The sequence below is a fragment of the Scyliorhinus canicula genome, chromosome 12 (genome assembly GCF_902713615.1).
Source record: "Scyliorhinus canicula chromosome 12, sScyCan1.1, whole genome shotgun sequence".
Lineage (NCBI taxonomy): Eukaryota > Metazoa > Chordata > Chondrichthyes > Carcharhiniformes > Scyliorhinidae > Scyliorhinus > Scyliorhinus canicula.
In genome coordinates this window covers 19,939,134-19,951,274 of record NC_052157.1, presented here as the reverse complement: position 1 = coordinate 19,951,274, position 12,141 = coordinate 19,939,134, and the positions used below count along the sequence as shown (strand labels likewise).

The 12,141-nt window shown below is 46.8% G+C and overlaps 1 protein-coding gene across 1 annotated transcript in view; it reads left to right on the top strand.

Annotated features, from left to right (window-relative positions):
- The window catches only part of LOC119975190 (cytosolic carboxypeptidase 4), a 287,106-nt gene that overhangs the window by 69,953 nt on the left and 205,012 nt on the right, over positions 1–12,141 (top strand). Inside the window, exon 10 of the mRNA XM_038814795.1 lies at positions 1,996–2,112. Within this exon, the coding sequence (XP_038670723.1) occupies positions 1,996–2,112 (117 nt within the window). The remainder of the gene's footprint in view (positions 1–1,995; positions 2,113–12,141) is intronic.

The following is a 12,141-nucleotide window of genomic DNA, read 5'->3' as shown; positions in this document are numbered from 1 at the left end:
CACCTGGAGGAAACCCACGCATACACGGGGAGAACGTGCAGACTCACAGACAATGACGCAGCGGAGAATCAATGATGTACTGACTCCAGTCCTCAGCCTCTTGGCCAAATGGGTCTAGCTTACCACGATAGGCATTTCCACGCATGGTTTAATGATTCCTGACTCTTGTTAGAGCTTCTCTATTTTCACAACTGCCACATCCTCCCACCCCTCAATTCACAACGTCCGCCGGCTGCGATTGAAACGTTGACCTCGTCGCCAATGTGATGGCTCGAACTGCATGCTCGAGGCTTCCCCTTAACAAAAGGGTTTATTGATGAAATGCAAAGGCAGTCAAGTAACCGTCACGGCACAATATAACAGGTCTCAACACTTCAGTTCCGGGGTCCACACTGCCTAGGGTACTGGTCCCAGGGCCCAGTGCAAACCCCCAATTGGCTGGGGTTCGCAATCGGCCAGTCACATGTTCCATCGAGTCCGTCCCCTTGAGGGACCATGCTAGCACAGTCTCCCTCTTCAGTACTCTCCTGTGAACACCTTGGAATGATTTACTATGTTTCATCCACTAGATAAATGGAAGCTCTTGTTAGGAATAATATGATCAGAATCCCTCTTGTGACCCTACTCTGTTTCTTTCAAGCACCTCAAATGATGCCATTTGGTAACAAATTATGGGTTATTTTTCACTGTAAAATTTCCGAGGATAGCAATAAAACAGGACTATTTTTGCTTCATTACCCTAATAGCTTTCATTCTGAGATTTAATTCTGCCTTCCTTGGGTTTGAATTTGGATGCATAGGGTGGAAACCAGCATTAATTACTGTTGGAAAATGAGTTTTGAATGAACTTGAAGCTTGCAAATAATTCTGCATAAGTATCAAGTCAGGCCTTACCCAAAGGAACACTGCCTCACTTAAAGAGACAAACCTACACAAGTTGAAAGGGGTGTTGCGACTGAAGTTGACCTGGAAGTAGCAAATGTCCTTCAAAGAACTGGTGCCGACTGTCTCAAACTCATATCTAGCCAGGTCCTTGAAATAATTCACACGATAAATCCCCGACTGATCAGCTGCAGTAAAATACCGACAGGGCCATCTCTGTGACTGATATTCATTAGTGTGTGGACAGGAAACCTTTGATGAGTGGCCACAACCCCACAATCAACGCACTTGAAAATGAAAATGGCTTTATTGTCACGAGTAGGCTTCAATGAAGTTACTGTGAAAAGCCCCTAGTCGCCACATTGCGGCGCCTGTCCAGGGAGGCTGGTACGGGAATCGAACCGTGCTGCTGGCCTGCTTTAAAAGCCAGCGATTTAGCCTAGTGAGGTAAACCAGCCCCACTTTGCATTAATGCTGGAAAAGATTTATTTACCCTGTTCAGTACAAGACCATAACCGGATAGCCAGTGATCAATTTACTGGGTGCAAAATTAAAAAAACAATTTTGGATACCAATCTCACAGCTATAGTTCAGCATTGTGCCTGAAAGCAAATGAACTTCCAGCCCTGGTTTTCAACCATTTAAGCCAGCTTTACTGAACTTGTTTCCGAATCAGATGGCTTTTGGGCTCTAAACCCCATATTGGGATTTGAGGGCGTCATATTAGGCAGACACTTCAGTAGTGGGGGGGGGGGGGGGGGGGGGGGGATCTGCTACATTCTGTAAGTGCTGTTCTTTTGACGACAGAGCAAACTGAGGCATTAACTGCTTCAACGGCTGATTCAGGTGCTTTGTCAAAGATCCCGTAGCATTATTTGACGAGCAGAGCGTACCCTCGTGTTCTAGCCTCAGGCAATACCAGCAAATTCATTCATCTCCCAGCTGCTTGTGGAGGCTGACTGATGTGCAATGATCACTGCGTTTACATATGTAAGAGTCGGAAAAGTAATTAATTTTGTGGAGCGCTTCGAGGTGCTTCAGTGGAACGAGGAGCGAGATCAATGCAACCATTTACGTTAAACGTGAATATTTCTCCACTTGTTTTTTTTTAAGGAAGATGATCTGGAAACAGACGTAACAAGGCTGAGGCCAAATCCACAACTTGATAGGCCCGTGGAAGAGTTAAAACAGTACGAAAGGCTTTGCCCAGAACTTATCGGATGTTTTCAGGTGGGTTTATAGAACTTCCTCGTGCTTGGGTCTTGGGTTTGACCCAAGTGCAATTATCTACCCACATGAATATAACATTTCTTGTAACTAATGTCTATCTTACTAAAAGCTTTCTGATTTGCTCAGCAAAGGTTTGCATTTCTTCTTTCTATTTGAAGTAAGCGGCAAATCTTTTTGTCTTCTGAGAGAATCAATTCCCACCTGTTCTGGAAGCACCGCTGATATCTCCTGCCTTTCATTATTGAAGACCAACCTCCTCTGTGCTGCTGTCTGAGAAACTTTGCTAAAATCTAAAAATATAATGACTGTTCAGATTTTCCAAAATCTGTTTTCCCCTCAGATAACCCAATTGAGTTATCAGACATGGTTTGCATAAGATCATTCTGATTGCCTATAATTAGTCCATATTTCTGTACATGCTTTACACTACCTCCCTTCAGGTGCCAGGTAATATTTTTAATCACTACAGATGTCGAACTTATTGACCTGTAGTTTCCAAAAAAAAGTTACCTCAAAGTTGTGTAGCTGAGTACAGCATTTGGAAATGTGGGGAATAGGAGACAGAGACAATGGCCCCTTTAAGATGGTGTGGTGAGGTGGTGATGCAGTGATATTGTCGCTGGACTAGTAATCTGGAGACCCAGCGTTTGAATCCCGCCATTTTTCTTTTATTCGTTCATGGGTGGTGAGTGTCGCTGGCTGTGCCAGCACTTATTGCCCATCCCCAATGTTGGTTTGGAGTCACATGTAGGCCAGACCAGGTAAGGATGGCAGATTTCCTTCCCTAAAGACCATTAGTGAACCAGATTTTTTTTATGACAATCGATTCATGGTCATCATTAGACTTTTAATTCCGGATTTTTATTGAATTTGAACTTCACCATCTGCAGTGGCGGGATTTGAACCTGGCACTACTCTGGCTCTCTGATTTACTCATCCAGTGACAATACCACTAAGCCACCGCCACCCCATGGTGACCATGAAACCATTGCCGTAAAAATGTCCTTTAGGAAAGGTAATCTGACCTGGTCTGGCCTGCATGCTACTCCAGACTCACAGTAATGTGATTGATTCCGAAATGGCCCAGCAAGCAATCAGTTCAAGGATAACCAGTGATGGGAGGTTGAGCTGATTCCCTTTTGCACCATTTTATGAATGACTCACTGTTTCTGTTTTCGATGAATCCCCAAGATGCGACTAATTTGAATAGCCACTTCCTTACTCACTTTGCCCTCTATCTGGGCCAGGTGCCTTATCCCATTTTAGCAGCCTCAGCTTGTCCTTCATTTATTCCTAATTTCTAATATTTGCAGGCCCCTATTTCCTACGCTTAGGACACATGCCATCCTTTGTAGACTTTTTTCTATAACTTTATAAAACGTCAAATTTAATGGTCTTTTGATACTGCGACTGTCAAATGTCATGATTAATATTCCCATTTCCATCTACAACAATGTGGTCTTTAATAGTTACGGTGCACATTTGCACAGAAGCATGAGGTGCGTCAGCAAATGAGCTGTTATGTGTGCAAAACCAAGATAAACTCAATTCAAACGGACCTGCGAGCAGCCCCAGAGGAAATCCGCTGGTGTGCACACAACATGATAAATTTCGGGTTTAAATCTAATCGAGGCCTTCAAAATGTTGTAATGTACTTATTTAGATGTCGCTGTGTGGCATGCTTTGAATTCCGAGATTAGATTTTAGATGTTCCATCACTTGCAGCTTTCCGTTAAGCTCTGATTATTTTATGAGCGTGGAATATATTATAGGAGGAGGGGTGGAGATAGAATTTTCACCTTCCCCTGGTGGAGGGGGAGGGGGCACTTCAAAAAGGAATGATCCAATTACCAATTCTGCTGGACTTTTATTATTCCTGTTTTTTATTTAATACATGAAGACTAATTAGGGTCATTTTTAAGTGAGTAGGATCTGTTGACCTTTTAATTGTAGGCGCTATCTCTGGACTGCTGTCTGGATCCCATGAAGAAGACCTCCTGTCTTTGGTAACCCTCCAAATTCCCACTTTCCTGACACCTGTCTCCCATTGGCGGGAGGCCATTAGGTGAAGGGGTTTTAACCACCTGTCCATTGTATCCATTGGGCAGCTGGAAGGATGTAATTAAGGACCAGGAGTTTAAACAGCCGAGACCTCAAATTGATACAGTCGGAGAGGGTGGGGTGGGGTGGGGGGAGTTGCCATTGTCCACACACAGCTGACTCCATCACTGCACAATAGTCTGAAAACCTGCTATCTTGCAGCAGCCTGAGGAAGCTCTTTGTGGGGTCTGTGTTCAGATACCCAGAGCCTCTGCAACTTCAGGAGCTTCTCTTTGACAGTCAGCCATCAGTCACCTCATAGCCACCCTCCACTGGGAAAGAAAGCGCACTAGATTAAGTAGGCGAATACAAAATGTGCGCACAGCGATAGGAAAGCACTGTTTGAGTGGGCATTACATTGAGGGAAGCTTCAGTTTTTGGCACAGAGGATGTGGAGCTTCAACCTACTTTTGTTCCTGAGGCTGCCATTACCTAAACGTTGGGGAGAATAGTACTATCAGTGGGGCATCAGTGGGAGGATGTGAGTACTGTAATGCCCTTGGAAGGCAGCATTGGCTAGAGAGGCAAAGGTGACTTGAGAAAGAACTTTTTCAAGCAGCAAGTGGTTAGGATCTGGAGTGTGACACATGAGAGGGAGGAAGCTGATTTAATCGTGGTTTTCAAAAGGTATTGGACAGGCAGTAGCTATTCTAACTGATGATTGTTCTGCTGCCGGTTCCTCCTCTGCCTGTCTTGGTTTCTGAGGGATGTTCCCCAGCATTTCTTCTGAGGCCTCTTGGCTCCTGCTCTTTTTGGCGTACGCCTCCATCAATGGTTACGTTATTGTCGAATGCAGCCTATAATTAAAAAAAAATAATAATTTTAGAGTACCCAATTCATTTTTTTCAATTAAGGGGCAATTTAGCATGTCCAATCCGCCTACTTTGCACATATTTGAGTTGTGGGGGCGAGACCCACACAGACATGGGGAGAATGTGCAACCTCCACATGGACAGTGACCCAGAGCTGGGATCGAACCTGGGCCCTCGGTGCCGTGAGCCAGCTGTGCTAACCACTGCACCACCGTGCTGCCCCCGAATGCAGGCTATAATGATGATTCGGTGAGCAGGGTTTCACTTGACTAGTTAAGGGAATGCAAGCTTTGTTTCATCCTGTGTATCCTGTGGTTAAGTGATGGAAAAAGTGGGCTGAATTCGGAAGGAGGTGGGACCCAAGGTGGGCGAGGCCACAAGTTTCCATCATCGGCTGGTATGCTAGTTTGCTTAATTGTTCCCACCATCGAACAAATTTGGAACACTCCAATTCAGGGTGGTGACAGTTCAGAAGTGGTGAATAGCCTAATAAGCCAATTAAAGTGCTCCAGAGAGTAAACGCCTCCACCTCGTGCGCGAGGTTGGGGCTGATACAGCTGAAGGTGGTATACAGGGCACACCTCAAAGGGCGGGGATGAGCCGGCTCTTTGAGGTAGAAGATGTGCATGACTGTTGCGGGGGGGGGGGGGGGGAGGGGGGTATGTATTTCCTGTCCAAAGCTGGAGGATTAGAAAAGGAGGTTTTTAGGGGAACCTCCAAAGTGGTGCACGTGAAACTGGACCCGGCCCTCGGGAGGCCATATTCGGGGTGTCGGTCCAACCGGGGTTGGAAACGGTTGTGGAGGCAGATGTTGTAGCCTTCGCCTCGTTGATCGCCCGAAGGCGGATCCTGATGGGATTGAGAGTAACCTCTCCACTCTCTGCCCAAGCGTGGCGGGGGGACCTGTTGGAATTCTTGACTCTTGAGAAGGTTAAGTTTGTACTGAGGGGAAGGATGGAGGGGTTCTACAATTCATGGGTGTTATTCATTCTGCACTTTCAAGAACTGGATAACATCGAACATTAGTTGGGGTGGGGGGTTGGGAGGGTTGTGGGGAGGGGGACTGTATGTGTTACTGGTGACTATGGGTGATTCCTGATGCCTTTTTGTCATTTGTTCATGTTAACATGCGGCAGTTGTTTTGGGGTTGGTGGGAGGAGAGATCATTGTTGTTGATATGGGGATTGACATTATATTCGTTACTACTTATTGTTTATTGTTGGTGGATGAAAATTTGGAGAAAATGTGAAAAAGGAGAATAAAATTATTTTTTTAAAAAATCGCCGCAGGTCAATATCCTGAAGTTCCCTGGAATTTTTCATGAGACCCTAATGTATTAAAATGGCCGCAGGTGGCTCTATAGATGGGAGCTCCCTCCACAGTCGTGGCCTGGCAGTTGTGACCAGATTTATTTCAACCTTTTATTAAGATGTCTTCAGAGGGCACTGCCATCTTGAGGCACTCTCTTTTTCTTCCTTACGACGGCATCTACCACCTCTGACAGTGGGCCTGCTGATCTCTCAAGGCTGGAGCATATCCTGTTGATCCTCTAGCCTCAGGTCCATCTCTCATGCTTAATTGGAGGGGGTCCAGAAAAGGTTCACAAGAATGATCCCAGGAATGATGGGCTTGTTTTATAACGAGAGGGTGAGGACTCTGGGTCTGTACTCGATGGAGTTCAGAAGGATAAGGGGGAGGGATCTCATTGAAACTTACAGAATACTGAGTGGCCGAGATAGAGAGACCATGGAGAAGATATTTCCATCAGTAGGAGAGACTAGAACCCGAGGGCACAGCCTCAGACCGAAGGGACGATCTTTTAAAACAGAGATGAGGAGGAATTTCTTCAGCCAGAGGGTGGTGAATCTGTGGAATTCATTGCCTCAGAAGGCTGTGGAGACCAAGTCACTGAGTGTCTTTAAGACAGAGATGGATAGGCTCTTGATTAATGAGGGGATCAGGGGTTATGGGGAGAAGGCAGGAGAATGGGGATGAGAAAAATATCAGCCATGATTGTATGGCGGAGCAGACCCAATGGGCCGAATGGCCTCATTCTGCTCCTATATCCTTTGGTCTAATTGGATGGCGAACAGACACCCTGGCCATTCAATTGTTATAATTGTATTCCACTGGATGGTCAGGAAGGCACAGAGGAGTCATGCCATAGAGCAGCAGCACCTATTCCTGATGAGCCAAGAGCAACCCAGCCCATTGCTGGTTGTTAGAAATTAATAATGTCATAAGTGACTCCAAATGAAGGCAGCTTCTGTGTTTCCAGGAAATGCAAATGTCAGCTGCATTTTTTTGTGATGGTGGTCATGAACTGAATAAGAGTCCTTGCGATTTGCATGCGTGACACTGCTGGCTGAGGAAGCACAGATAAAAATGTGCCTCGAATCGCATCGTGGAGAACTCTGCCCGTGTGGAAGGAGTCTCCGGCTTGAGTTTGCTGCTCCCTCGGGTCCGTGGAAAAAGAGATGTACGGTTTGACTCCAGCGAGCAGGACATGAACTGCCCCGTTGACTGCACCAACGCACCGCCGTCTGACTGGCGCTGGAAATGTCACCAGAGGCCGTGGAAATCTCACGAGGAAGATATCAAGGTTCTACTTGCAGAAAATGTAGCATAACACTTGTAATCCCAAGATTGCTTTTCACTTGAATGGCTGGACATTGGATGTGAAGAATTCTGAATGGCCTCTCGCCCCTTACTGGGGCAGCAGGGAGTGGAGGGGAGCGGTGATGGTGGTGGGGGGAGTCACTTGAAAATGAAATGAAATGAAAATCACTTATTGTCATGAGTAGGCTTCAATGAAGTTACTGTGAAAAGCCCCTAGTCGCCACATTCCGGCGCCTGTCCAGGGAGGCTGGTACGGGAATTGGACCATGCTGCTGGCCTGCCTTGGTCTGTGAGATACGACACAGGAGAGAAGATAGCTAATTCAAAGGCTTTAATCATCTGCGAACTGAACAGCAGCCAAGAAGTGTGCTCATCACATGCTGCCGAGTGAGCCTCATCTTATGTACCGTTTCCTGGGGGCGGAGCCAGAGGTGGAGTCCCCCAGGGTTCCAAGCCCGGTCTTAAAGGGCCAATGCATTAAAGGTAAGGTACCGTTACAGCAGCTACTGATACCATTCATCACAGTCTGCTTTAAAAGCCAGCGATTTAGCCCAGTGAGCTAAACCAACCCCTTGACCACGGGAGGAAAAAGATTGCTGCCTGAACAGCGTTCTGCAGCCCCGCTCCTTTTCTTCAAATTGGAAATGATAATGTTGAGTAAGTGTGAGATCTGGAAACTTTATTTTTTTAAATTAATGAATGATGCAGGAATCTGTCTGAGCAAAATGTCACTGAGTTTGAAATTAATTAGTCCAAGGGGGAGTCTGTGATGAGAATACTGTCAAATTCATTTAAGTAGTTTTGCTGATTAGTTGCACTGTTGCCTGAAAAAACATCTATTCTTAAATTAAATGCTCGCTATACTGCAGTATAATGATTCCAAACCGCACAAATGTGGGGTCCGTTAATCAAAATTAATTAGATTAAATGAAATGAAGAAAGTTCAATAACATTTTACTGACAATTTCTTATACCAACAATTATGTCACTGCGTAGACATTTCTGCAGCAGATACTTCAGAGTAATTGTCCCTGGTTTGTTAAAAATAATTATTTATCATTTCCTGTCAGTAAATATTTAACTCTGCACTGAATATACAGGTCAGGAGAAATTCTTTAATCATTGCTGGAGTGTGGGCTTTTTTTTCCAGGTGAAGTGTTGGTGTGAAAAACAATAATATCCCATCAAATGGGAAGAGAGGTAAATATGTGGAATTAGAGAAAGATAGAAGGCTGCGGGGTGAGAGCGGAACAGTGAGGAAACTTTAGGTTGCGTGATGTCAGGCAACCGCATGCACTGTTTCTCCTGTCGATCTATGGGGTTCCTCGGGGGGCCCCTTTCCAGGCCCCCCCTTCCAGGACCCGTATCATCACCCCTTAACTTCCCAGAGGCCCCTTCTTACCTGTCCTGCACCGCCTACCCTTCATACACCCCTCCAACCTTCCTTCATGGGCATGGCCCTCCATGGGCCCTGACCCTTGGCAGTGCCACCCTGGCAACTGGGCTCCCTTGTACTGCCACCCTCGTACCCTGGCTGTGCTCCTGACAACTTGACAGTGCCACCTGGGCAGTTGGCAGTTCCAGCCTGGCAGTGTCTAGTTGCCCACATTCTGGGGGCAGGCCAGGGGGTCACTCTGCATTATCTTTGGCAACCAAGGGGCCTCCAATGGTCTTGGTGGGGGGGGGGGGGGGGGTCCTGGGTGCCGTTCTGCCTGGTCCATATTTGTGTGGACCAGTACTGAACATTGCCTGGTTGCTACCTCCCTGGAAAGGCCGGTAGAACCTGGGAGGCTGGTGGATACTGGGTAAGTAGACCTTAAGTAGGTTTAAGGCCTACTTACGCTAGCGCGACTTGATCCCCCCCCCCCCATTGTGGGTGGGTTCCTGATCCTGATGCCGCATGGAACTTGGGTAGATCCCGTGAGGCATCGTGGCTGTCAGGAAGCCTGCAAGAGGCTTAACCAAGGATCTACCGGCCATGTTGCAGCCGGTAGGTTGGGTCCAAGGAGCTTATTTTTTTGGTTGACAAAGGAGCACCGGCATGTTACTCACCACTGCCACTCAGTCAGGATCTAGCAAGACATCAGTGCAGACCTAGCACGGAGGTGTGCGGCATTCAACAATATCAAGTCCAGGCTGTACAGGAAAGGAATTGGTTCGAGCTGATTCACCCTGCCCGTCTCTGCATCACATTTAATGGTCAAGATCACTTATTTGATGCACCAGACGCGGCACACTCTTTCCTTCAATGGCACATGCTCACTCCTTGATGGGCTTACTAACTTTGTGGTGTTGTTTTTGGGTATCATGGCCAGGATTCTCCGTCTGCTGACGCCTGATTCAGGAAACGTGATTGGGTAAAGAATTGGTTCCGACGCCATAATCGCTGATTTCACGCCAAATCAAAATTCTCCGTTGCCTCGACAGCAGCGTTCATGCGTTCCAGAATGTACGTACAGTAAATGCCACTGGCACATCATTAGTGGGCCCGACCCGGTATTCTCCAGCGCCTCTGTGATTCTCTGCCTCCAATGGGCCGAGTTCCCGACAGCATGGTTCACTACTGCTTTTAAAAATCGTGAAACGATCAGGGCTGTGGCTGCTGAGGGAGAGAGAGGGGGTATGGAAAGTGCCAACAATGCCATAGTTTGCTGATAGTTGTGCCGCTGGCCGGCGGGGGGGGCTTCTGCCAGGGCCGGGGGGAGTAGCGGGGGGGGTGGCCAGGAGGTGGGCTGTGGGGTCTGTGGATGGGCATTGCCATGGCAGCCATGCTGCAGCGCACGCCGCTGACTACCCAGTGTGATGTCAGGGCCATGGGTCGTATAGGTGTCCCGCAGGCCACCCCCCTAGGTGTCCTCTGGCTGCAGCCAACCCATCAGTCCTATGGGTGTGCGCCAGCGCAACCAATGCCATCTTGTTGGCTGGGATTGTGTGTGTGGGGAGTGGAGTGTGTATTTGCGGCTGCAGCTTGTCGGCCTCCTGAGTGTCAATCGCCAGTCCGGCACCGTTTTTCATTGGAGTCGATTGGATTCTATGTGGTGCTGGTGCTAGCTCCTCAATGGCCACTGAATCGGTCCAGGTGCAATGCCAGTTTTACTGTCATGGAACTCGACGAATCCTGCCCCGGCATCACCACTTAGTCTCAGGAACAGAGAATCCTGCCGCATGCATTTGAACCTGTATAGGCCATTTCATATACTCAAAATGAAGGGCATGTTCGACTGATTGTTTACACGAGAGCTCTTACTACGCGGTTAAAACAAACAACTATCCAATGATGTATTATCTGACATCGTTCAGATGTCGGGATTATGCCCCATTAACAAGGTTGGTTCGTCAACGGATGTCATATAAGACGGAATATTTGCTGCTCACCTTGTTCATATTGGGCGATCTTCGGGTCTGATTCATGGTTTTATTTAGTTAAAGGTTTGTTATCACACGAGTTGGTTATTGTTCTCGTGGTTTGGGAGTGTGATGATTGTTCTGGGGTGGAGTGGGTTGGGAGGGATTTCCTGTTTTCTCATTAATCATAGACATTTTTGTATTTGCCCATTTTCATTGTCCAGTGGATCATCTTGGCTTTGCTTTCTTTTCCATTCAATTTACTGACCCTTTTATAAAGTCTTCCTGTACGTGTGACGAACTCAGGCTGTCAGGGTGGTACAGAGCTCTCGAGCAGATTAGCCACATGGAATGCTCGGGGGTTAAATGACCCAGTAAAATTTTCCAAAGTGTTTTCACATCTCAAGAGCCTTAACAATGATGTTGCATTCCTTGAGGAAACATACCTTTAGAGATCACCCCAGATTACGTATAGCATGTGTTGGCCAGGTGTTTCACTCCAGCTTGAACAGCAGTGCTAGGGGCACAGCAATTCTGATTAACAAAAGAATACAGTTCTCACCCTTAAATGTAATCTCATACCCTAATGGACCTTATATAACAGTCAGTGCACACTTCTTCAAATCCCTGAAGTATTGGTGAATGCCAATGTCCCTAACTGGGACGATACAAAAGTTATCACATCGCTTCGATCTTCCATTCCTAATCTGAACACCCACCAACCTTATTTTCAGAGGGGACCTAAATTGTGTTATAGATCCAAAGCTGGATCGCTCAAGTCAACCTCTCAGGCGCTTCCAAGGCTCTTTCCACATTTAAGACTCAAATGGGTTGTGTGGACCGTCGGCAATGCTTACACCAAGGCACAAGGGACTTTTCCTACTTCTCCCATGTCCACCATGTTCACTGATGCATCAACTGTTTTCATTTTGACAGGGCTCTTTACCCTACAGTGAGAACTGCAGAGTATTCTGCCATAGTTATATCAGACCACACACCTCACTCCCTGGACATGGCTCTTGCTTCCAAAGCTAATGATCGGCATCCATGGAGATTTAACACAACCCTTCTAACTGACCAGGATTTTTGTAAATCTATATCCATCAGTATAGATGTTCTTATTAAAACAAACAAATCTGATTCCACCACCCCA